At 52.0% G+C, this 27,073-nt stretch overlaps 1 protein-coding gene across 2 annotated transcripts in view; it reads right to left on the bottom strand.

The window, feature by feature from the left end:
* Nucleotides 1–1,227: 1,227 nt before the first annotated feature.
* Nucleotides 1,228–27,073, bottom strand: part of NTNG1 (netrin G1) — a 221,697-nt gene continuing 195,851 nt past the window's right edge. Inside the window, exon 6 of one of the 2 annotated variants that reach the window (XM_081113011.1) lies at nucleotides 1,228–2,903. In XM_081113011.1, the coding sequence (XP_080969137.1) occupies nucleotides 2,641–2,903 (263 nt within the window). In that variant the 3' untranslated portion in view covers nucleotides 1,228–2,640. The remainder of the gene's footprint in view (nucleotides 2,904–27,073) is intronic. The other variant, XM_081113012.1, reaches the window with a different exon arrangement.

The following is a 27,073-nucleotide window of genomic DNA, read 5'->3' as shown; positions in this document are numbered from 1 at the left end:
CATCAATGATGAGAGACAATCATTGATCTGCTGCCTCCTGCACGCCCCCTACTGGGGAATTGAGCCTACAACCCAGGAATGCCAGAAAGCAGACAAATAAAACCCACTGGGATGGGGTTCTTCAGGGAGCACCCCCTTTAGACGCTAAAGTTTAGAGGAATCTGAGGATCCAGAGGAAAAAGAGCATTTCATTTCACATTGGCTCTATACCCCAACGTGAATTTTTATTAAAAGCAGATCACATCGCTGCAGGAAATTCAGAAAGCTGTATCTCAGTACACGGGCCGCAAGCTATTCCTCACCACGTAGATCGTAGAGCCTCCTAGAGATAAAATGCAGATGGAGCGATGCCGATCAGGCCTTCATTAAATTTTAGAATTAGCTCGCGGCCTCCCCGATACCCGGATGTGCAGACTGGCCCCTGAGCCTCATGACAAAGCCACGAGCGGGTGATGGCCAAGTGCGCCGTGGCCGGAAATAGAGGGGCTGCCTGTGGTTCGTGCTAATAAACTCCAAGGCGCCCTACACTCCAATTTTCCCCCGGGAGACCCACCTCATCATGAGCGGCCTCCGAGCCTGGGAGCTATTGGCAGTTCGGGAGGGTTCTCGGCTGAGCCTGATCTAGAATTTGCTTCTCATGTAAATTGAAATTGCCAGTTTCTGACTGGCCACGTTGGCTCTAATTCATGTCCATCTTCCCTTACTCTCACATCCAGAGAGACTGTGGGTTTGAATAACAAACATTCAATCGACCCAGACGTGGATGACAGGCAGGGCGGGCATTACTTGTTTACCTTTGATTGCCTTTTTCGAATTGGCTTTTTCTGGGAACAAAACCAATAAGACACACTGTTCCCTCATCTGGTGTAATTTACCAGATGATCCCCTCAACCCCCTGGTGCCCACCCCCTCCCCCTCGTAAAACTGCGACACAGGGAGTGGGGGATTCGGGGTCAGGGTCTCAGAGAGCAGGCTTCCACCCAACACTGTCTTAGCTCATCGTGTGACCAGGTCATGGAGGACGTCACTGTCCTGAAGTCTCTGGCCGGGGCTGATGCTGTTTCTGACGGCAGCGGAGGCGGCTCCGCCACATTGGTAACCTGGAGTGGCACCCACGCTGGTCCCCCGCTGGGACCTCCGCCTTTGCCCCCACCCGCCTCCCCTCGCTGTCTCGCCCAGTAATTGGCCTCATCAAAGGCAGAAATAAGAACTGATCACACCCTGGGCGGTACTTAAAACAAACTTTATTCTCAGGCCCAGCAGCCATGTCTACTCGCTGCTGGATGGTTGATAGTTCTTCTAGAGAGTTTGAATATATTCCAGGTCCAATTGCGAACACTCCACTCCCTGCCACTTCCCTGGGTCCCCAGGTTGCCCCCACGACACTCCCTGTAAACACTGTGCTTGGAAAGACACATCCATCAGCATCCGTCCCTGGAGTCGCGTGGTCACATCGGTCTGTGAAAATAGCATGGCTGAAAAATAAAAGTCTCTTCGTACTCTGCCAACAGGCTTTGGCATAAGCTCGGCAATCGCTTAGATTTATTTACTCTTTCCTGTTATCGTCTTCCCCAAGCGGAAACAGTCTCAGGTTTTGCAGAAGGTGTCCAAGCTAGCGCACACCCTCCGCCGTCCCGGGCACTAAACCCGCCTGGCTGAGCGCGATCGGTCCACCACGGAGACGGCACACGGCTCGGCGGCTGTCCCGGCCTCCCAAGAAAGCGCAGTACGTAGGCAGGAACTGGTGACTCGTTAACTCTTCCGGGTTAAAGCAAACAAGAAAACGGAATGTCCTTTGGTGGGATCTGATTACACTCGTTCTATATGTAAACGGAGATGCTCGGACGCCGCGCGCGCGCTGCCCTTACAGAGAAACCGCACACCAGAACGGGAGGCCAGCACAACGCCAGTCTGCGCGGCGTCGGACGGGGGAACGCGAACAGATTGTCTGGTAACACAAATCGGCAAGAATACAAAAAATCTACATAGTACAGTATTTCAAGAAAAATAACTTCATTTGAATACAAAAGGATAGATACACTTTCTCCTTCCCCGTCGGCCGCCCTTGGACAGCGCGGCGCTCCCCGGCACGCGGCCCTGGGAGGCCCGCCGGGCGCCGGAGGGGCTGTTGCACAGGTGCGTTTACTGACATCAGACAAGAAACCTTCCAACCAACGAGGGTGACAGCAACGTCCATGAAGCACGGGTGGGAGGGGGCTCGGCGCCGCGGCGGGCCACGCGGCAGGTGCCCGGCCAGCAAAGACCGCTCCGCGTGGTGGGGCCAGGCGCGCTGGGCGCAGTGGTGCTGGGCGCACGGCGGGAGCGCGCACGCCTCTGCCGGTCGGTTCGGTTCGTGGGATCGTTGGTGCGGTCTTTCCTGCGCGGAGGGGCCGTCCCAGCCTGTCCCACGGGCGCTTCGCTCTGCAGCGACGCCACCGCCGGCTCCCGAGTCAGGAACGACCGGAGGTGACTCGGAGGCGCTGTCCACGGCTGAGAAATATGGCTTCGTTCAGTCGGGCCTCCCGGGGCGGGCGCTGCGTGGGCGCGGGGTGTGAGTGTGGTTCTGGGTCGGGAGCGAATGCTGGGGCGGGCGGCGGCGGCTTCCCCGGGACCCGGGCCGGCTGGTGGCTGCGGCGCCGCCTAGACGGCGAGCAGCGCGGCGGTCGGGGTCGGGGTCGGGGTCGCGGGTGGCAGCAGCGGCAGCAGCGGCAGCAGCAGCAATAGCGCCGCGTGGCCGCGCGGGGGCGCCGCCTGGCCCGAGCGCGCCCCGCAGCCGCCGGTCTCCTCGCAGCGCCGCTTCTCGCACAGGACGCCCGTGTAGGCGGCGGGGCACAGGCAGCGCGCGTGGTTGTGGCAGGTGCCGCCGTTCTGGCAGTGCAGCAGCTCGTTGTCGCAGACGTTGGCTGCAGGGCGAGGGGGGAGGGGGAGGGGGGCGGGGGGAGGGGGAGAAGTAGAATCAGTGTCAGTGCATCGGGTACATCATGTTTGCAGCTTAAAAAAATCGCAATTGATGGACGGATCTCGCTCCCCCCCTCCCCCCCCTCCCCGCCGCACACGAAGCACGTGACTCCAATTTCCAAACACTAGTTTGCTGCCTCTGCCCCCCCCCCCCCCCCCGCATCCCATGGGTTCTTTTCCTATGGATTTCTGGTGCAATCTGGGACAGTATCCTTGTCCACGTCGGGCTATCCAGAGCGAGGTAGCATCGTACTCTCTCAGGGGACCCGCGGTGGCCTCCAGGCTCTTGAAGGACAAGTGCCTCATGCAGGAAGGCGGGGCTTTAAGGGCAGATGATGCTAATTAGAATGCAAAGCGGGGCGGCGAAGTGACCAGGAACCTCTAAGGAGGTGACATTCTCCCCGCAGGCGATCCCCAGGCTACATGCATGCGCACAGAAGCCAAGGGAAGGGGCTGGGTGGGCCGGGGGCGCAGGGCAGGCGGCATGCGCAGGCAGGGGAGGCCAGGTGGGGAGGGAGAAAGCTGTTTCATGGAGAGGTGTGAGGCAGAGCAGTCACTCCTGCCCGCGGCAGCCTATGGTGGTATTTATCCTCCTGTAAACTGGGGATCTGGAGGCCAAGGTTGCCTTGGTTTCCGGGGGCCATAAGAAGTGCAACCGTGAAACCCTGATTAGCAAAGATTTCACTATGTTCATCGATGGATCGCATCTGTTTGACAATTGGAGACCAGCTATGCCAGAGACGGAAGTCCATTCCAGGTCCCTGCCACGTGACTTTCAGTCTCTAATAATTTCTTATTTCTTCGGCATTCTGGGTATTCTCGTTCAGGCCACGTGTTTCTTATTCTTTAGATAATCAAGGTTTCACCGATTTAGCGGGATGCTCACTAGAACCGGGGAAATTAAGACAGCAACAGAGGAGAAGCGCCAAGAACACTTCCAGCAACATATGCTGCTGGAGCGCTTCATCTGCAGAAACCCTGGGATGGGCGTGGGGGCAGAGCAGAAAAAGGCGTTTTCTTATAAATTGTAACATTTTCCTTTTTTAAAAGAATGCCAGGGGTACCATGTGAATTACACACACACACACACACACACACACACACTCAATATCAACTGAAAAGTGTGTAAAAAAGGTAACCCCACCTCCCAAGTACTAGTCAACAGAGAATGCTGCCTGGTCCTTACTCCTGGTCAGTGGTCATGTCACCTCGCAAAGATGCTTCTTACGGACACGCGAATGCTCTGGGTGCAAGTGAGCCGAGAGGAACGGTTGCTGGATGCTCTCAAGGTTAATCACGACGTGGCCCACACAGGCCCTGTGTTACCACCGCCCACCGCTCCTAGGCCACCACCTGGCGACGCTTGTACGAGGTATTGGTGTCATTGTCCACTGTGCTCACGCTTGCTGCCTGCAAGTGATACACTGCCCACTGAGCTCCTCAGCTCTAAGTCTTGATAGACAAGGGGGTGTTCTGGCTCCACAAGAAATGGCTGAGTGTGCAAGCGACCTCTCATCGGGTGGTGTGGACCTCGTGAGGGCCACACCCAAATGACAGCATTTTCTGAGCCATGGTTAGAAATGTCCAGAGCGGTTGTCATGAGGCCCAGTCTACTGGTGGCGAGAGATGAGATCAGGGTCAAATTAGATCAGGGCCAAAGCCTTCACTCTTTTGGGGGGGGGGGGGGGGTTGTTGTTAATTTGGAGAGCATGCGTGGGTTTTGGGAATTTTGTCTTGCTTACACTTCAGGAAATATCTGTTTCATTGGGGAAACGTGGAATAAACAGATCCCAATAGCTGTTTCCATTTCAAGGTAAAGATTCTCAACAGCTTTGTCCCAGGCAGCGGATGGCTGAGTGGGACACTTCCTCTCACTGTGGCCTGGGAGCTAGTGAGATATCTGTCCCATCAATATCGATAATTGCTTGCCTTGAATAATTGAGAAGAAATCAATAGTTAATTAAATATGCCCCCTTAAAAAAAGAAAAAGCGATTTTGCTGCTTCTTGGGCCTGAATGTAGTTCAGCTGCTGAAGAGAAGTATCTTTTCTCAAGAAGGTGGTGGTTAAGTTAAAATTCAGTGCTTTTCCTATGTTTACATAATCTACTGATTGATGTTGATCATTGTGAGAAATTTCATAAACATAGGAGGAACAGATGTAGCCGCATGGAGTGGGGGGGGGTATGTTTTCTGTAAGAGAGGCACAGGGGGGAAAAAGAGACGAAGAATATGTTTCCTTCCTTTAGAATTCACTGTCAGACATACTGCGTTTGGTCTCTTGATTGGGCTGTTCTTCCAACAAAGACAGAGCCTGATTATCCGCACAGCACGCTCTGTTGGGATCGTGTGCTAGGAACACATCTAAACCTACCGGCAGGTCTCACCTGCGAGGCATAAGCTTATGCTGCATCTCTGTGTCACTCGGAATCAAATCATGGCGCTTCGTGAATAAACTAGGTGGTTAACCACGCTCCTTGAGCTCTACGCCAGCACTGGAAACCTTGTACTGAACACCACAAAGAAAGCAAAGAAATCTAAAGCTCTGCTCTTGAGGCGTTCGAGTCTGGTTGGGAAGATAAAATATATATACGAGAAAGGATCTCATGTTAATTTCATTAAACGACCCTTATCGATTCCGTCCAGCTCAACCCGCGTATCTGCCATGTGCTGGGCACCCTGCCAGGCTTTACAGCTGTTGCCCTACCTGCCCTAAAGGGGCTCACCGTTTGGCAGAAAACAAACAAATGAGCGTAAACAGAAATGATTATAATACTATATATATGTGTGTGTGTGTGTATGTATGTGTATGTATATATATATATACATATATATATATACATATACATATATATATATATATATATATATATATACATATATATATACACACACACACACACACACACACTCTAAAGGAAGTATTTTCAAACTGCAGGGGACCTCAGATGCTGGTGTGACTAATGATTTGGGGAGATTAGATAAGAGGAAAGAAAGGAGATTGTGTTTGCACAGAGGCATGAACCAGGCAGCTGTGGGTGGAAAGAGCATCATGGATGGGAAATGGGAAGTAAAGGCACAGAGATGGAGCAACTGTCTCTCAATTCTAAACCCACCCATCCCTGCGGAGGTCCAGGCTGGAACCCTGCAAGCTGTCTCCTGGCTCCCACCACAGGGGGCGCTGGAGGGGCAGGGAGGGAAGGGGGAGGAAGATTTCCCTTTTCCTGAGTCAGGGCTCTTCCCAGCAGGATCCATCACCCCAGCAGCGGCCCCTCCTCCCCACCGACCCCAGCATTGGATGTCAGGGCTCAGCATGTTCAGAACCTCTTCACGTCCCCCTTAGAGGTTCCCGCCCCAACCCGCAGCCTCCCTGCCCTAGAGTTTGAGCTCCAGCTGCCAGGCCCCTGCCCAGCCTGCGGGAGGCGCCAGCAGCAGCCGGGCGTCGCCCCTCCTTGGGCCTGCAGGTCCCGGGCTGTGGGGCCTCCTCCAGACTTTCCGCTTCTCAGACCCCGTCCTCTTTCCTGCCACCCTCTGCCCTAGCGTGGGCTGCTTCCTGCTGCCAGTCACCATCTCGGAGGGACTTCGCTGTCTCCTCTCCTCCTGTTTAAATCCTAAGACACCTGTTTGACCTTCCCTGCCTTCTCTCTGCTAGAATACCTACTGTGGTTTCAGCCGGGCCTGGGGGAGCCACGTGCCACGAGTGAGTGAGCGATGAGTGGGCTGGTGTGGCTGCAAAGACGATGGAGATGGGGAAGGTAAGCCGTGGCCCGGGTGAAGGTTCTGGGTAGCTCGCCACAGAGTCCAGGTGATGGGCAGTGCGGGCGGGCGGAGACCTGTGAGCAGGGCCGTGTTTTAAACAGGGAGAAGGTGAGGCTAGACAAGAGCAAGGCCAGGCTGGAGGCCGGGAGCCCAGATACCACCATACAACGACCGGGGCTGAGTCAGAGCAACCGGAGCAGAGAAGGGACAGGTCTGGGGGCGGGTCATTTGAAACGGGAGGAGAGATTCTGAGGTTCCCGCTTTGGTGTTTGGACGCATCACCGTTTAATTGATGAAGAAACGAAGGTGGGAGGCAGAGTGTGGTAAGGGAAGAAAGCGAACCTTCCTTTGGGGGAAGATCTCTGGACCTTGAGGGTGTCGCGTCTTGTTCTTAGCGGGATCAGCCGGTTAACGGCCCAGGAGATACCGATTTGGAGCAGGGCCGAGGGTGGTCATGGTTACCAGGGGTGAAGCTGCGGGAATAGAAGACCTGATAATGGTGGAACAGAGGTGACGTAGACATGAAGGCGGCAGGTAGAACACCAAAGAACAGCAGTGTTTAAGCCAGAGGAAGAGAAGCAACGGCGCTGAAGGATGCTGAGAGGAAAAGATGTTAACAAAATGCAGTGAGGGACGCAGCCAGTGTGGCTCAGTGGTTGAGTGTCAACCTATAAGTCAGGAAGTCAAGGGTCGATTCCTGGTCAGGGTGCATGCCCGGGTTGCTGGCTCGATCCCCAGTGGAGGGCATGCGGGAGGTGGCCGATAGATAATTCTCTCTCATCATTGATGTTTCTGTCTTTCCCTCTACCCTCCTCTCTGAAATCAATAAAAATATGTTTTAAAAAAATGCAGCGAGGGATTGAAATGGACCACAGAAGGCCTCCTGCTGCGCTTGACTGTGTCTGGGAATAAATTGACGGACCGGAAGGGGCTGAGAGGAAGGGCCCTGTGAGTCGGGTGAGGGGAATATGCAAATGAGCATGGCATGTTCTCGGCTGAATCTGACAGCAGGGGTTCTGGAATAATTAGGAGGAGGACTGGAGAAACTGGAGGCATGACCATCGAATGGAGGTCTTTGGTTGTCCATCAAGTAGTGCTTTTCCACGGAGGGTGACTGTGCCTCCCAGGGGGCACTGGGCAATGTCTGGAGACATCTGTTTGGTTGTCACGACCCTGGGAAGGGCACGTGAGTGGGTAGAGGCCAGAGAGGCTACTGAATATCTTGCAACGCCCAGGACCCCCCAGCAGAAAGGACCGCCCCTCTGTTAACGTCAGGATAAGATGAGGAAGGCCTGGCGCAGGGTGTCAGCCACAGCCATGAAGAAGGACCGCTGTCCGTGCGAAGAGCGGGGAGAGGAGAATGGGCCGCCTTGGCGACTCGAGATCAGAGACAGCGAGTTTTCGGGTGCAGAGCCACGGGGAGTCGGGGTGACCGGAAGCACTAGATGTTGGAATGAAGGAGCTGGGTCATCTTCCTGGGGGTGCAAACACAGGAAGACTGAGATCAAAGACAGACCCTTGAGTACCGCCCGCAAGGAATTGAAGGGCACGTGGAACCAACACCACCCTCGTGGAATCTGTTCTACTTGGCGCCGGTAGGAAGGGGACCAGCAGAGGGGGAGGGTAGCTCAGGAACTCTGCCGCCGGAAGCTGAGGGTTAGGGTAGCAGTAGGTCTAGAACCCAGGTCTCCAGGAAGGAGGAAGGCGGCTGCCCAGCGCTGTGCTCCGTGCTGCTCAAGACGATGGAAGTCAATCTGCAGATCCGCCGTCGATTCTCAGCGGTACTGGCCGCTGCGCTGCTTCCTGTCACCGGACTGTGACGCGGCGAGGTCTTCGCAAGTGGCACTCTGTCACACCTTCTAGAGTCCCACCACCTCCTGGTCGCGCTCCAGGTACAGATCAGCCCAGACACCAACTATGGCCCTGGGCAGCGAAGGTGCGGGTCGGGAATGGAGAATGCGCCGGTCCCCTTCCTCTATATGTAGAAGACACAGCGACCTTCACAGTCCCTCTCAACACAAGGTTCGGGCATCTACCACCAGCGGGTGGGACCGGCCCCGGGATAAACACTCAATCCTGGCATCACCTCCATGTCATCTTGTGTGTAGATGCAGATGGAACATCTACTGGGAAGGATTTCTGTCCAACGTGCACCTAGCAGCAGCCCTCTGCACAGGTGCCTGTCTGTGTGCACCCGCCTCACGCTGAGCGCTCTGCACGCATTCTGTGACATGTGGACATGAAGCATGTCCCGCTCCTCTCCTCTCAGCCTGGAGGGTGCCATCTCAGTAAATGCAGGGGGTTCACTTTCAAAGCCCTCTGCAGCACTCAGCCTGGTCCCAGAGGCACACTGCCGTGTGCCGGGCACAATGAATCCTTGTATGATGATAAAATAGGAGTCCTCGACACACAAAGCTAATAGTGCTTCGACCACAGCCTGACTATTCCAAAGGACCATTTTACCTGCGATAAAAAGAGCTCATTTATGGTGTGTCCAAGACCCCCCCTAGAAGCTGCACCCCTGATGGGAGCGGTGCTCTCAGATGGAGTGGCCGGGATGACCTTGGCCTCTGCTGGATGGTGGTAGTATTCCCCTGGGGTCCAAACTCTGATGAAGGGTGTGGTCCTGATGGAAGGGCTCGGTTGGCCATGCGCTGTGAGAGCTCTGATCACAGCAGCGGCCATCCAGCGCAGCAGCAGGTAAACCTCCCCCCACATCACCTCCCCTGTGAGTCTCAGAAAACGCTCAGAATTTTCACAGTGAAAGGACAGGAGCAAGGATCATCTCTTCCTCCCTCTTTCACATCTTTTTTTTTTTTTAAATATATTTTTATTGATTTCAGAGAGGAAGGGAGAGGGAGAGAGAGAAACATCAATGACGAGAATCATGGATCGGCTGTCTCCTGCACGCCCCACACTGGGGATTGAGCTTGCAACCTGGGCACATGCCCTTGACTGGGATTGAACCTGGGATGCAGGCCGATGCTCTATCCACGGAGGCAAACCGGCTAGGGCCACATCTTCTTGCTTTTCCTGTAGCTTGGACAATGAGAGTCACGGGGCTGTAGCTGCATTACTCAGTTCTTTAACTTGATTTGGGTGGGTTTCTTGACTGCCGTACCCATTTCCTCTTGCCTGACCTCAATCTATTGTCAAAACGTGAATGAGGAGACTTTGATTCGTTTTCCCTCCACCAGGCCTTTCTGGAAGGTATAGAAAAGCAGACCGAGGGAGGGGTCGCCTGTGCTCAGAGGGCACGGCAGGACTTCATTATCGCGGCCTGTCTTCTTCTTTCCCTCTGCGACCTGCAGGGCCACTGATTCCCATTATGGCCGGTGCTCCATTACATCGCCCCGAGCCCGCTTTCTGTTCCTTTTCCGTGTGGGTCTTGTTCTAAGCCGTACGTCTCGGCCGCCTGGCCAGGGAGCCGTCTGCTTGAGCAATGCTGGGGCTGTATTTATAGACTTGAAAGTTTCTCTTTCCGGCTTTGTCTCCCGCGCTTCAAGGAACTGATGCGATGCGTTACCATGACAGCCTTCCTTGATGGTCGTATTAATACAGTGACCTCCACCTCCAGCACCTGAAACAGGCCCAGGATTGCCGCGGGAACCATGTTCCAAATTGTTCCCGTCCTTTCAAAGCCCGGCAGAGAATGAATAACCCCCGCCACGCAGGCCAGTAACAAAGGCGCCAGCGCAGCGCTGGGCCCTGATTGAGGCGTTTGAGGGAGTGCGGCCGCGAGATGAAGAGCTGGGCCGAGGACCCACTCACTCAGCCGTGGCGGCTGTTTTGCTAAGTGGAGAGATGGGAGGTAGAACACTGAGCCCACGGTGAGCTCCTGGGGCTGGAAGGAACCTCACGGAGCCTCGTCTGATGGCCCGGTGGGGGGTTTAGGTACACGACGTGCATGTCCCTGTCTTTTCTCACCAGTGTCGGGCCATGCCTGGCGGTGATGTGGTGGGTGCGGTGGACAAACAGCCGGGCCCGGCCGGCGTGGCTCAGTGGTTGAGCACTGACCTGTGAGCCAGGAGGTCCGGCTTCAATTCCCCGGCAGGCTGATCCCTGGCTGGAGGAGGCCAAGGGACTTGGTTATTCTGATTTCGATCTTTTTAAATGACACCCTGTCCAAACCCCCTAGAACAAATATCCAGTCCTCCGATGCTCCCAACAGGTCCGTAAAAGGAACTGTTACTCGAGAAAATGCAAGTGTCTTGCACTGAGATGCTAAGTCATTTGGGTAAGAAATGAATCATGTGGCCACCTCTTGCCATATTTCAGTATTTGTGTTATTAACTAACATATTTCCAGTCCAAGGACCCATTATCCTAAATGCCTACAAACATGATCTCAGGAAAAGCATGATCCCTCAGCACTCCAGGGCCCCGGACAAAGGACTCCCTGCCTTGCAAAGACGCAGAGCCTCAGGCGGCCCTGGAGCCAGCACAGCCTCTGAGCTGCGGGGCCTGCCGCCGAGCCCGCGCTGTTCACCGGTGCGAAGTGAGGGACGCTTTTACCTGCGAACATCCAGCCACAGCGGCGACCGTGATCGGTCTCCCGCCGCCTTCCCAGCCGAGAGGCCCACAGTCAGATTTCACTTAAAGAAAACATGTCACCTGCCACTTGAGTTTGTGGGCGACTCATACCGCCCGCGTGGACACGTCGGCACCACCCGTGACCGCTCATTGTGGTTTTGTCCTGAGTATTCCCGTTGTCCCCGGCACTGAACAGATGCCCCGTCAACACGAAGCAAGTACATACAGGTTGTCTTTTGTTCTCCGTTGCTTTCTGGGGGGGAGGATAGATATCTCTTGTGAGTAGACAGATGATGGATGGACAGACAGACATGGCACAGATGGGTAGGAAGCGCGTGGGTTGGAGCAGGAAGTGGAAGTGCCTGAGGAAGAAGGAGAGAACTGGACCATGAATTCACATGTGTGGGTTTGATTTATTGTTGTGTTGGGTTTTCTTCGTCGTCGTTTTTTTGAGACAGAATGTTTTTGAGGACTTTGTAAAGCTAAAATGTTAATTTGAGGTTCCTGCTTGCTGAGTTCTAACCCAATGTCTCCTTAGAGACTTCATCTTTCCTTTATGGACTTGGCAGGAGCATCCTAAACATGGACGAAGCCCTCTTAGGATTTTTAAATGGCAGGGACACTTAAGTATGAAGAATAGCTACTAAAATCTCACAACAGTCACTTTTCTCAATGGTTCTGTCCTCCCTCCCCCCCCCCCCCTCTGGGATTGCTGTAATTCACTCTTGTCTGCTGTGGTCTTGCGGTCCCCATAACCACCTCCTGACAATGCCAAGCCAATCTTGGGAGGCAATTTTATGTCAGAATGAAATAAAACCGTTTCCTTGGCAATGCCAATGCCAAGGCAAAACGCCTTGGTGTTGCTACATTCAAGGTGAGGACCACAGCATTACGGAGTCACAAGCATGTGCAACACGATGACAGGAGGCCTGTAGGGAGGCTGAGCTCCGAGGGCAAATGACTGCTAATTTTCAAAAACGCCACTGGCTACCGGGGGCCAGATGTGTAAGGGATCTAAAGTATATTGGCGAAGTTAGGGGAGGACAGAGGGGGAACGATGATAGACAGGTCATCAGCGTACCTTCTCAATCAAGTCAGCGATGACCATTGCAACTCACACTGCCCTTTCCCATCGATAAATTCCCGAGCCGCTCAAAATACGGAGGGCGAAGTGCAGTATCTCCTTGCTTTTCCTTGTGGAGTTGACCAGATGTCTGGGGTCTGGTGCAGGCAGCTCTCACCTGTTCACTCAGGCACATTCCTCTGTGCTGCTGCTGTTGTTGGTTATCACTCTTCCTGCTTGTCACAGCTACCCACGGTGTTTGCATGCATGAGTGTAGCAGCTAGCTAGGCTATGGCCGCCTGGCTTTAACTAGACAGAGCCCGGCTGCTGCCTCACAGGTCACAGAGAGACAGGATTCGCGGGTGGGGTGGAAGGTGATACCCTGCTGATGCTGAGTGAGAGGAGGAGACACACAGTTCAAAGGCTGTTAAGTTGAAGGTTAGGCTCTTTACTTCAAACTCGAAAAGCGAAGCCTTCACCCTGTTGGAACTAATTGCCTTCCTGTTTCCAATATAGTGATGAGAGGCCTTTTTTTTAGTCTAGGAAGAAGGTATATAATTTCAAAATAATCCCAAGTCTCCCAGAATCCATCAAAATGAAAATGTGTCTGAAATGAATACATTGCACTTGGTAATCTTCAGGGTTACTAAAGGTTACTAGTGTTAAGAATGGTTAAGAACTATAATTTAATACAGTGGTCGCCAACCTTTCAGACCTCATGGACCACCAGTGGTGGAAGTGACTCCTAAGGACATCATCGGGGTCCTCCCATCGGCCAGGGAGCAAACCGTTTGAAAAATCTGGCCAAACACAAGTACATTTCAATTCTTGACAATGTTCCCATGAGATCGGTGATCCAGTCCCTAGTACCGCCTTCCTCTCGCGCACATGCTTGCGCCACGCTGCTTGCTCTGAACTGGCCCAGCTCCCTCCTGACCTTGACTTGGCTGGAGGTGTCTCCTCTGGAATACTCATCCTCCAGAACTTCCCCTGGTGGGGTGGCTCCGCCCACAGTGGCTGACTGCCATTGGGGTGACCCCACCCATGGTGGCTGACTGCCATTGGGGTGGCTCCGCCCATGACAGACAAGTTCCTTTGTCTCCCATTGCCCTCTGACCAGCGTGTGAGCCGGAGCAGGTCTCCGTGAGTCTTCTTGGCACCACGTGCTCGGTTCTGGTTCTCAGTACCCAGAACGGCGCCTGGCCCCGACTTCACGCGCAGCACCTGTTTCTTGAATAAATGAAGCACCCTTCCTTATGGGCCCGACAGTGGGCGGGGGTACTAGGTTTTGTGGCCACCCTCCTGACTGGGATGGGTTTTCATTGTCCTTCTATCCCAGGATTAGATAAACTCTCCTGACCTTTGGGGCTTTAAGACGCGATGGTGCCTGGCCGTTGTGGCTCAGTGGTTGAGAGTTGACCTATGAACCAGGAGGTCACGGTTAGATTACCAATTAGGGCACATGCCCAGGTTTGGGGCTTGATCCCCTGGGGGTAAGGAGTGGGGGGGAAGGGGTGTGTGCAGGAGGCAGCTGATCAACAATCCTTTCTCATCATTGATGTTGCTCTCCTTTCTCTCTCTCCCTCCCTCCCTCTCCCCTCCCCCCTTCATCTCTGAAATCAATTAAAAAAATACATATGTAAAGACGAGATGGTGACTATAGGGCACAGTAAGTGGCTGGGCATTGGGCGGCATGACCTCCAGAGCTAAACGTCTCAGGAGGGAGACATGTCTGCAGGGTTGGTCAGTGCAGCTTTGCCCGAGGAATACCAGGCACTTGGCAACCAGCAGAAAGTCTCCCTCGGAGACCAGCCCGCTCCTCGGACGGAGGGACAGTTGCCAGCAGCGGTTCCACCGCTGGGCCGCCTCCTAATGTCCAGTTGGCAGAAAAGGGGAAGCGGAAGGATGAGCCGCTGTCCCCCAAAGAGCCCGTCAGATGCTGACAGCCATTTTCCCACGGAACTCCCCGCCCTGGCCCTGCAGACGCTGGGAATAGAAATATTCCTGAGTCCGTATGAGATCGCGGCCATAGAGGGAAACATTTCCTTTTTTCTTTCTCTTTTTTATGAATCCTCAGCCGAGGATAATTTCCCATTGACTTCTAGGGAGAGTGGAAGAGAGAGGGAGAGACAGATCTTAAAACTCGGACGACCCTATTCCCGCGTCCTCGGGGAAACCCAGGTGCTGTGATGTAGGGTTTTGTTTTCCTCCCACCGAGGCCTCGGGCTCCGGGTTATGCCATTCATTCCGCCTCAAAATAGAACGCGTACTTTCCACCCTCTGCATGCACTGCGGCTAGAGCAGCTTGGAAAGTACCCTCCCCCGCCCCCCGTGAACATAGATGTCGGCCTGACGGGGGGTGGAGGGGTGGGGGGGTGAGAGAAACACATCATGGTTGCCTCCCGAACGTGCCCCGACCAGAGCCAGGGCTGGGGAGGAGCCTGCAACCAAGGTACCTGCCCTTGACCGGAATTGAACCCGGGACCCTTCGGTCCATAGGCTGACGCTCTATCCACTGAGCCAAACGTTGGGTTTCTTTGTGAGATTTAATTGCCACAGTTATTCCGATGGTAAAATCTGGCTGCCTGACCAGATGCTGTCAGCTCAGGCTTTTGGGGGTGTAAAGGGGCAGGGGAGCCCGTCACCCAGAGAGGCCGCTGAGGCCGGAGGGCGCGCTCAGGGGGGCCCTCAGCTGTCACAGTGCAGGGGCCGCCCCGCGGCGGCATTAGGGCATCAGCCAGCGTGAGGAGGCGCAGGGAGCGGCCATGCCCCGTTCTGACATGGTCTCCGCTTACAGCTGTGCTTTGAGGCTTTCTCTCCCAACAAATGGAGTTGTTTCCTCATCTCGATATTCTCAAGGACAGAAAAGAGCAAAGAATGGGGGTCCCACCAAGACTGTACTTGAACTGTCTGTTGCTCTGCGTTCCCTCCCGGGGCCTCTGACCAGCTGGGGAGCGGGGGACGGGGGACGGGGGGAGGCTGGTGTGTGATTGAAAATTGCCCCCTGGTGAGCCCACCAGCCAGGCCTTCTCTCAGGGCGCACCCGCTGGGCCAGGCGCGGCTCCTCTGTGCCGGGTTCTGGGTTCAAGCGCTCCATTCGGATGATGCTCTAACCGACTCCCTGTGGCTTCCTGCGGGCCTCGCTGCCCAATGGATTTGGGGTCAGGAGAAAGGAGGGAAGGAGAGGGGGGAGGCTCAGGCCTCTCCCCGCCTGTAAGGAGCCCTCACTCTTTATTGCGAATAATTCCAAAGGACCCGCCTGAATAGGAATAACCTCACCTTGGAAATGCAGGGTTTTTCCCTGTGACTTCTTTTCTATGCCTGCCTTGCTCTGCCCAGGCGCACCCCCCCATCCCTCCACCCCCGTCAGGCCCACATCTATGTACACAGCGGAGGGGGGGGGGTACTTTCCAAGCCGCTCTAGCCGCAGTGCATGCAGAGGGTGGAAAGTACGCGTTCTATTTTGAGGCGGAATGAATGGCATAACCCGGAGCCCGAGGCCTCGGTGGGAGGAAAACAAAACCCCACATCACAGCACCCGGGTTTCCCCGAGGACGCGGGAATAGGGTCGTCCGAGGTTTAAGATCAGGCCGCGTGAATTCAGTTCCCCCCTCTCTCTCCTCTTGAACATGTTCGTAAGTCTTTGCAAAGTTGCCAAAGGAAAAAAAGCAATGAACCGCTCTCATTTCTTTTTCTCTTTGATACATTCCAGGTAATCATAAACAGTGTGCACCAAAGCTACATAAAAATCCAATACCCACTTTTTTATTTTTATTTTTTGCAGAGGGAAAAGAGATGGATAAGAGTAAATAGAACACATCCTATGCATGGAAAGTGACTTTAAAACAGCAATCCTTCCAACTCCCTAACTCTTTGGACGATGCCTTCTGAGATTTAGGGCGCAGAACAAATGTAGGCAGACGCTGCATGGTGTTCTTCACGAGGGAACAGAATGGGCAGCTTGAAAAGGAGGGTCTGGCCCACAATCAGGGTCCCACGGGGTGGGGGTGGGGGGCGACTATAGGAATTGGAAGCGCTGGGCCACCCGTTGTCGGCTGCAACACTGTCCCGCACGGCCCCTGGGTGGACGCCGGTAACTGCAGTGACGGGAACGGTAAGACATTCGTTGCACACTTCCGCTTGTTTCTCCGGGTGATTCAGCTTCTAAGAGGCCACCGGGCTGTTCTCTTCAGTAACTGTTTCGTGGAGACGGTTAACATGTGAATTAACTGAGTTCGCGGGCCTTCCGACGGAAGCTGGGAGCACGGTGCTCATTGCGGCCCGAGTAGCAGATAACTATTTTTTAAAGCCAGATGGTGGGGGGTGAAGGCGGTGACCTCCGTAATGGCCAATGTAACGACCTACTTTTTTGTCCCTGAAATGGAAGCTTCATTGAAAAGAATTTGGTCTCTCGGTTTATTTCTGGCAAAAAGCGCTTTTCACCTTTTGAACTTAAGGACCGCTGGCCGCACAGGTGGCTGGAGGCTGCTGCGATGGCCTGGCGGCTCCAGAGAGGCCAGCGGGACATTTCAAAGGATGCAGGCTGCTTCCCGGGGCAGGTCCTGCTTTTAGAGGCCCGGCCCTGGACGGGGACAGCAGTGGAACTCTGTGTCACCCTGTTAATCTGACAGATGGGAAGTGAAGGGATTTTAAGCCACCTTTCTGTTGTGTGTGTTTTTTATTGACGCTAGCCGTGTGGTGGAGAACATGCCCGAACTTTCAGGTGAGAGCACGTCGGAAGGGAATGTGTCCGCACCTGGACTGTCAGAGCACACGAGGTTCACTTTTAATGGGAAACGGAGTCTTTCCCTCGAATATTATGGATAAAAAAGACCATCGCAAGGATGGGTTAATTTTCTAATATCTCTAACTAAGGAGTCTGGGATATAGAAATAAAAAAGCGTCCTTACACTACTCATAACACGAAACGCCGAGAAATGAATGTTCTGTTTCTTAGATATTCCGGCAAAGTATTAGCGTCATCATTTTCTGATACTTTAGGAGGGAGACAGCCTCGTACTACGAACTCATAAGTCTAGTGATATAAATAATGTATGTCTGACTCAAACGGTAATATTTATAAAAGGATGTTGCAATTATCCTGCAACAAAAAAAGTCTTAATAAAAAATAAGTTATTGTTAGATAAGCCACCAAACAAAAGGTCTGTTTGCCTCTTCGAACGTATTTCCTTCAAATAGTACAACTTAGATGTGCCCGTTGTGAGAGTCACGCAGAACCCGAAGAAAGCCGCTCCTTAGCTGTGTGGGTGGAGCTGGCGCAGGGCGTCTGCAGGAGCGTGTTCCTTCACCTGTACCTGAGTTCACGATGCTCCAGACGCGTGAGTCCCTGGACGTGAGGCCTCATGCTTCAGCGCGGCCTCACAGAGAATGGTTTCAGGGCGGCGTCTCTGAGAACTAATAGCACAAATGCCATCCGACAGGGGTTGAAGTTATGCATCATGTTATGTGAGCAATTGTATTGCAACGTGCAGCCAGACTGAGGTATGGGCGGACCGATATGAAACCACATGGGACCTCGAACCCTGGGCTACAGGGCTTCTTGGTTGGTGTGAGACACAGGATTTGGGGCTGGCGTTGCATGCCCTGCCTCCTTAGAATGGCAGTCCGTTCTGCTAACACCCCGTTCGGCCTGCTAATACCCCGTTCTCCCTGCTGACACCCCATTCTGCGTGCTAATACCCCGTTCTGCCTGCTAACACCCCGTTCTCCCTGCTAACACCCCGTTCTGCCTTGCTAATACCGTTCTGCCTGCTAACACCCCGTTCTGCCTGCTGACACCCCGTTCTGCCTTGCTAATACCGTTCTGCCTGCTAACACCCCGTTCTCCCTGCTGACACCCCGTTCTGCCTGCTAACACCCCGGGCCAGCTTGCACGTGAAGCAGGCAGTGAGGAACGTGGGCTCCGGTTATCAGCGGGAGAGGGGACAGGGAGGGGGGTCCCTGGCCTCTGCAGGTCAATGCTCGGCTCCGCCCGGAGGCTTTCTCTGGCGTGTGGCCTGTCTGTGTCCGTGAACACCCCGAGAATGAGCGCTGAGCTCGCTTCCTCTCACCGAGGGCAAGCGGACCCTGTCTCTGGGCTCGGCTCCAACACTAGCCACGCAGGCCCCTCCTACCCTCCGGGCTCAGCGGAGGATTGAGCTAAAGCGGGTCCAGTTTGGAGCCATGGCCGTGAGTGTGTGGCCTGTGGGACTAAGAGGCAGATCTGTGTCTTGGTTTCATAACAGCTCTGTCGCCTACTGGCTGTTTGCTTCGAACCCATTACACTCTCTGAGCCCCAGGTCCCGTCTCTCTAAAATGGGTAGAGCCCGGCTGGTGTGGCTCAGTGGTTGAGCATCAACCTATGAACCAGGAGGTCACGGTTCGATTCCCGGTCAGGGCACATGCCCGGGTTGCGGGCTCGATCCCCAATGTGGGGCGTGCAGGAGGCAGCCGATCAATGATTCTCTCATCATTGATGTTTCTCTCTCTCTCCCTCCTTCTCCCTTCCTCTCTGAAATCAGTAAAGATATATTTAAGAATAAATAAATAAATGGGTATAGTAGTGCTATTTGCAGGGTTACTGGGAGGCATCAACGTAATAATATGTGTGAAATCCCCAAGCATGCTAGGGTGCCTGGCAAGTTTATTACTAAACTACGTTAGAATGCAATTGAATGTATGAAGTCTTGACAGGATGGGCGTCTATATTTGTAAGACACCGGCCTGTTTCCCTCGATGGTATTCATCTTTCCTGCTGATGAAAGTCACGGCCATTTCTGAAGAAAGACACATTCAGCAGGAAAAGCTTAAGTCCATTGGAGGGAAGGAACTGGGCCGGGCCTGCACTGCAGGGACCCCTGGGGGTTTAGCCATGATCGCTGCTGCGTTTGCAAAAGCACTTGCCAGCGAGGGCTGCTGGCTTTTGTGCTGGAAACCAGGTACCTGCTGAGGCCAAGAAAAGATCCCCAGGAAACGCCCGTCTTCTTTGCAAAGAGACGTGTTTTCCGTGTCTTTTTGGACTCTCAGTACATGGCCGATGCCTTTGTCATCCGCGCTCTAAAGAAACATTATTTTCTGTGTTCCTGGTTCATTTGGAGCCAGGGACCGGCGGTGCCTCGCTTTCTTAGAGGGAAATGAAAGACTGCCTTTAATTTAGAGAGAAATAAAAGACCGCCTCTCCCTTCAGGTGTGCTGACGGACTTGGAAGTTGACCCTGCTGTTTCACCCAACAATACAGTTACTTCTAATTTGATTTGGACACAAGAAAAATCTCCCTTCTGCTGTACCATTGGCGAATGCTGACCCCCGTCTGGGGGCACTGAGCTAATGTCAGGGAGACCGGCACCGTGAAAGGGAGCTCCATCCTCTCACTCAGAGAAGCCGAGGGCAGCGGGCAGGGAGCCTGAGCCGGGCGGGGGGGCTGGGGCTGGCCTTCGTCACCTCCCAAGGACCGGGAGCAGGCCTGAAGGCCCCCACTGAGTTTCAGAGCATCAGGCAATCCATATGAAGGTCTTCGTCCACCCCTCCTCCCCCCCGCCCCCCGAATCTCCCCTTTCCCCTGCTGGCTTCCGGGCACCCATGATGAACTGTCTTGTCCAAGATTGCTGGAATCCCAGCGTTCATGGTTGGGACCCCCATCCACGGGCTGAACGGCTCATGGACACTCGCAGGCCCCTGAGCTCCTCTTCATCTAGGCTTGGTGCTGCCTTCGAGGCTCTGCTCCCAGTGGAGCAGCCCCGGTGACGGTGACATTCATGGCGCTCGCTGTGTCCCCTGCAGGGCTTTAGACGCATGTCCCTCTGTCCCCCAACAGCTCCGCCAGATGCAAGCGCTCTGAGTGGGTACAGAGAAGGGACAGCTTGGGATGGGGAGGTTCTAGAACTTGCTCAACGGGACGCAGAGTCAGAGGCAAAGCCAGGATCACAACCCTCTGCTGTACGAGAGAGAATGACAGCAAGGCAGACCAGGAAGGTTCCGGGTTCCTTTCACCACCAGGGCCTGTGGGAGAGCCTAGGGCCTCCGGACAGGAAACTCCCATTTCCGTCTGAATTTACGTGCTTTAACCCAATCTCCTCGAGTTGGGTACCGTCCGGAAGGCTCAGGCTTTGAACCGGCTCTATATCTTCCATAGCAGCTCTCACGGTGGAGGGGTCCCAGCCAATGGCTGATAAGTACTTGGTTACTTATGTTTTCTTTTTTGAAAAAATATATTTTTGTTGATTTCAGAGAGGAATGGAGAAAGAGATAGATAGAAACATCAATGATGAGTCATTGATTGGCTGTCTCCTGCACGCCCCCCACTGGGGATCGAGCCCCCCAACCTGGGCCTGAGCCCTGACCGGGAATCGAACTGTGGCCTCCTGGTTCATAGGTCGACGCTCAACCACTGAGCCACACCAGCCGGGTGGTTATTTATTAATGAGTCCCTCAACCCCTGGTCTCTCGTTCCGCCCTGCTCCTTCTTACCCCGTTTCTCCTTCGATGATTCCTTACTCGATGTGCAGTTAGAATGACATTCATATTAGGACAGAAGATAATATGCCAGGATCGTGTGCAGAGAGAAGGCGCTTGTCAAATGCACAGACTAACGCGAGGCTGGCTGCCCGTGACAATGAACCCCACGCCAGCCTGCGGCTGGTGGCCGTCACACTTCCCTCACACTCTCCTCGCTCCTTACAGGGTCTGGCTCCTTCGCATTGTCACATTCCGAGGTGACACGGCTGGGGCTGCGGGCGTAGGAACGCCTCCTCTGGTGCTCGGGCCCTCTGGTTCACCATAAACCTCAGCCTCACTTCTCCCAGGGCAGCATGACTGGGGTCCACCTGGTACCCCTCCTCCTCCGTCTCATCCTCTGCAGGAAAACAACCCCATTCCACGCAACGCGAGAGTCTCCCTCCATGGGAGTCTCTTTTTGGTGTAAGAGGAGGAGTCTGGACTGTGCTGAAAAACAGCACCTAGCATGAACTTGCTAAGAATAGCCCAATAACCCCGCGGAAAGGCTCCCGAGTGACACAAAAAGAAAAAGAAAAAGAGGCAGCTGAAGGCGGGTCTGACATCCCAATCCCACAGTCGCCACCACTAGGTCCCAGGGGGCCGCGATGGATGGGAGCTGTCCAGGTCACTCCTGGGGAACTGCTTTACGTCCACATGCAGAACCTGGTCTAGCTGTTGGTTTGTTAAGGGGTCACCATAACTCAAGACCCGGCTAGCAGGCAGGGGTTTGAGTATTACGGGGTAATTTCCAAGATTTAAGATGACCCTAAAATTGATGAAGTGCTGCTAAGGTTAGGGAGAATTTAATGGGTAGAAACTCAGTGTAACAGCTTTATATTCCTGTTTGGAAGCTGGGAAACTCGAAGGCGCTGATTTTAGAGACAAAACCTTAAATTTTGCAGTTACAGATCGCAATTACAACGTGAAATAACCAGAAACTGTGATGCAATAAGTACCAGAGCCCATTCATTTTTAAGTCATTCTTTCAGGAAGCAGCTCTGACTTGCACTTATCCTGTCCTGTGTGTGTAACTGGATCGCTTTCTGAAGTTCGTTGATACAGTCTCCACCATTTTCAATGAAACTTTGAGGGCAGGGATCATCACTTATGGTTTTATCTCACTTTATGCTCTAACTGTGATAGAAACTGGGCTGAGTAACATATTATTTAATTCTCGCAGATTAAATGAGGTGGGTCCAATTCTTATTTTCACTTTACCTCAGCAAATTAAGGCTACGTAAGGGGAACCACGGTACAGACTGTATTTGTCACACACTAAATATTGGGTTGAGTCTATAAGGATTAAGGTACATGACGTAGGGTTGCAAATATTATATTTTGCTCCATTATCTTGAATTTTCTGTCATTGTCCATAATGTTCTTACTTTTTATCCCAAGACTCTGAAATGAACAGGTGTTCATGTTTTTTAATAACCCCATTTATTTCTAAAAATATAATTGAGTATAAACATAGTTTTTTTGGAGAGAGAGGAAGATAAAGCTATGAACAGGAATAAAGCGGCCATATTTGTATCTTTATACATTTGCCTTCCCTCTCTCTTAGAAAATGTCTTATCAAGACAAGTGTGCAATGAGGAAGTGGATTTTAAAATATGGTAATTGGGCACCTGGTAAAATATATTTCGCAGCAATGCTAATCATGTGTGTCAAGATAAAAGGAAATTAAGGAGGCTTAAGTTTTCAGTTCTCTTCAGAAAAATCAATTACAAAGCAGTTACGCTGCTGACACTAAACAACAAATCCTAGGACTTAGTTAATAAAAAAGCTTCCACTTTTTGAAGGTTTGTTTTTCCATCCAACAGGAGAGACGGGCGGCATTGATTTTTTTGAGGAAGAAAGGGCTGTTTACATCAGGTAGCTTGAAATCCAGACGGATTCTTGATCTTAGCCTGTTTGGCTCAGAAATGGCTCCCCATCCAGGGAATACATCTTCATAACGCTGTCCCTGGCCTGCAGTGCTCCAGGCCTTGGTTGGGTGCTCCCCCCACCCCCTACCTCTGACTCAAACTAGGGGAGCTACGCTGGAGCTCGGCTGGCATCTCACTTGGGGTTCAGAATATCAGGACTCACATTCACAGTTGGATGAAATCTCTCTGATGATGTACAATGTGGTCCTCAACTTTGGTTGCGTATCATCATTGCCTGGGAGTTTTTGTTGTTGTTAATCCTCACCTGAGGATATTTTTTAAAAAATATGTTTTTATTGATTTTAGAGAGAGAGGAAGGGAGAGGGATAGAGAGAGGGAAACATTGATGAGAAACATCCATTGGCTGCCTCCTTCACACCCCACACTGGGGATCGAGCCCGAGACCCCCAGGCATGTGCCCTGACCAGGAATCAAACTGTGACCTCCTGGTTCATGGGTTGACGCTCAACCACTGAGCCACACCAGCCAGGCCTGAGGATATTTTTTCCATTGAATTTTAGAGATAGTGGAAGGGAGGGAGAGAAAGAGAGAGAAAAACATTGATGTGAGACAGACTCATGGATTGCTTGCCTCCTACACATGCCCTGACCAGGGCCAGGGATTAAATCTGTAAGTCAGGTACACGCCCTTGACCAGGACTCGAACCCGAGACCCTTTGGTCCTCCGGCCGACACTCGAACCTCTGAGGAACACTGGTTGGGCTCCTGGGGAGGTTTATACGATGCAGATGCTGGGCCCGCCCTCAGAGAACTGACAGGAGTGAGCTGGAGCAGGCACACCGATAACTATTCCATTTCACTCTCAGCTAACCTTTCCCTGAGATGCCCAGTCTCGTCATTGCTGCCTTTGGATGATCAGAAACTGCTGTCATCCTCTCTCCCTTTTGTCCCCGTGACACCAACGACACGAAGGTGAAAGCCACCGCGGAAGAAGTCTCCCGACAAGCGCAGTGCCTGCTGCGCATCGCCTTTCAAACGAGCGATTAATAATTCATAACAATTAACTGAGTTATGAGTTCCTCTCTCAATACGTTCGCAAACATGAATAGATTAAATGGTAATTGCCATCAAAGTTTATGTTCCATTTCATGTCCCCAATAAAAGTTTATCTTGTGGAACTCACTTTGTATTTCCTTTTGATATATTCATAACCGAGTGCAATGCACTATATTAAAATATTTATTATTAACCTATCAAATATTAACCACTTTTAAATTATAGGGATGAAAGAAAACAAATAGGCAACTTGTTTAAGTTTGCACGATTCTCCTTCTTTTAATAGGATGTGGATTGGTAGACCATGTGCCAGCAAAAAACGGCAAACGGATGGTGTGGGAAGCGATATGAGATCCTGCCCCTTCCACAAATTTTTACGAGGTACGTGTATGCCCTGGGCCTCCCACCACCGTTATTTTAACACGAAGTGATAAAGACAAACGCAACCCGTGAGCTTTCCATCAGCCCAGCCCAGGAATCACCTGGGCGTCTTGTTAACACGCAGATCAGGCTGGGCTGGGGCCGGGCTCTGCATTGCAACCCATGCCCAGGAGGTGCTGATGGCCTGAGCCCACGGGGAAGCTGCACTAGAGGAGGGTGAGCAGGTTACTTAGCCGCTCTCAGCCTTGGCTCCTTGACCTGTAAAGTGGGGATAACTGCTGAGAGGGTTTGATGCAGGGTCAACAAGGCCATGTGGATGGCGAGCCGCCATTCCTGGCACGCAGTAGGACTTCGGTATTTTTCAAACAAGTGATAGTGTGAATCCTAAATGAGCAAATGGGTGAATGAATGACTGCATGGGCAAATGAATGAATCAGGCAACTCTACAGCCAGCCTCATTTGCTAGGGAGATTGAATTCAAAAGATTCAGTAAGACGCTGTTAAGAAGCCCTTCGACCACCTGATTAAATTGAATTTAGGACCAAAGATGAAATGAAGGGCATACATCTCCTACTGAGTATGGTGTGATCTGACCTCAGTTGTGGTACATGGAGGAACTCAATGAACATGATTGATCGATTCAGTCATGTTTGATTAGATGCACCTGCCAATAGGTGACTCACAAACTCCCCCCTCCTACGACTCTGGACAGTCTTCATAACTTCAGAAATTCCCAGACCTGATAAAACCAGATAGAAGTTATATGTCACCTCTATAGGCAGTTTAGCATCCTGGGTGCAAAATCAGCAACTTTATTTTTTCTTTTAATTAGAAAGAAAGGGAGTGCACTATCTCAGGAGAAACCTTATAATACATCCAAAGACCTTCTAAGTGGAAACAGTGAAGATGAGTCAGCAGGGTCATTGAAAATGCTGTGATTGCCATCCATCCCCAAGAAATTGCCAAATTATCCTGGTAACAGGCCCACCTGTAAACTCCCAAACTTTGTCTTTTTGCACTTAAAATCTGTGTGGACAGTGCAGTTGTCCATATTATAGATTTTCATGATAAAGAACACAGATTAACAAGACTGAGTCCATAGCGTCAATAATACTAATTAAAAAGAGGTCTTGCTGTGATTCCTAAAAATAATTACATCAATATTTCATTATTTGGTAGCGTTTTGTCTCTGAGACATATGCCCGTTTCCCTAAAGGCGTTGTAGCTCAGAAGAAATAACTACACCACATGATATTAATCCTACGATGGGAAGGAATATCGTTAAAAATGCATCTTAGCAATGATTTCTGTTCTAAAAGATCCAGCCATGTCTGGATGAACTCAACTGATAGCTACAGTGATGAGTTGGGATTGAGGTTGGACGCAGAGCAGATGAACTGCGTGAATTTCTGTGTATGTGCCTGTTTCAGATGAAATCCAATTTTAATGAATTCACACCAGTTGCTGAGTATTTAATGCCAGCCTCTTCTCCCCACTGGCAGCGATGGATAACTGAAGGTTAACTATCCTTTTTTAAAAATAGAGAACTTGCCCAATTGGCGTGGCTCAGTGATTGACCTATGAACCAGGAGGTCACAGTTCGATTCCTTGTCAGGGCACATGCCCGGGTGGTGGGCTCGATCCCAGTAGGGGGTGTGCAGGAGGCAGCTGGTCAGTGGTTCTCTCTCATCATTGATGCTTCTAACTCTCTCCCCCTTCTCCCTTCCTCTCTGAAATCAATAAAAAAATATTTTTAAAAAATAGAGAAGTCGACAAAGATGGGACGAAAAGCAGATGCCACTTACGTAGAGCTGGGCCATGACATTCTATTCCTGTTGGGCAGAGCCACACGACCCAGAATTTCCGGGGTTCAAATAGGCTTAGTTGCACTCAAAAGGGCATCGGGACAGAAAAGACATGGGTTCAAAGCCCGGGCCTGCCCCTGATTCAGAATAATTACCTCTGATATCAAAGGCAAGGGTAAGAAATACATTCTCAACAGGGTCTGTTTTTCCCCTGTGCCCTCGGCGTGGCCGCCTGATGTTACTGTAATTCTCTCTCTGTAGAGCTTTTTGCTGATATTCGAGGTGACAGGCTGTTCTGCTCACGGAGACGGATGACTCCTCACCAGCCTGAGCAGCCGGACTGCACGGTGGCAGCCTCACGGCTCTTCCATTAGCGGATGATTGTCCCAAATTGATGTAAATTGACTTGGCCGGCTCGGGCGCCTTTAAATGGTTGGCACCGACTATGGTCTCGCCCTGGAAATTATACGGTCAAAGCCTCCATGTTTCTGGAAATCCTAACTCTTTTCTTAATGTGAATGAGGGCCTGGTACATAGGAATTAGACACATGCCCTGTGGTACCCAGGGCCAGACAGGGCACGCTTCAATGAAATGGACGGTTTTTGTTTTAATTTTATTTTTTTAATATATTTTCATTGATTTCAGGGAGGAAGGGAGAGGGAGAGAGAGATAGAAACATCAATGATAAGAGAGAATCAACCTAGGCATGTGCCCAGATCTGGAATTGAATCGTGACCTCTTGGTTCATAGGCTGATGCTCGACCACTGAGTCACGCTGGCGGGACTAAAATATGTATGTTTGTTTTTTTAAATGTTCTCTTCTGCCTCCTGCTTCTCATCCTCTCCCCTTTACTGAAAGGTCCTGTTTCTTCATTTCTAACTGCTGCGTGAGTTTGAAATAAATCAGGCTATGACATGCAGGCCAATCCCAGCCTTTCTACATTTTTAAGTGACTGAAACAAAATCTAAAGAAAAAGATTTCATGGCATGCGAAAATTGGATGAAACTCAAATTTTCAAAAGATGTTACTGGAACACAGACCACACCCGTCCATTCTTGTGTCGTCCACGGGTTCAGGCCCAGCAGCTGACAGAGGTGAGCAGCCGGGACAGAGATTACATGGTCCGCGGAGCCTCAGAT

Source organism: Myotis nattereri, assembly GCF_964212035.1.
Source record: "Myotis nattereri genome assembly, chromosome: 18".
Classification (NCBI taxonomy): domain Eukaryota; kingdom Metazoa; phylum Chordata; class Mammalia; order Chiroptera; family Vespertilionidae; genus Myotis; species Myotis nattereri.
Note: the sequence above shows the minus strand (reverse complement) of the source record. Positions and strands in the feature narration are given on the sequence as shown.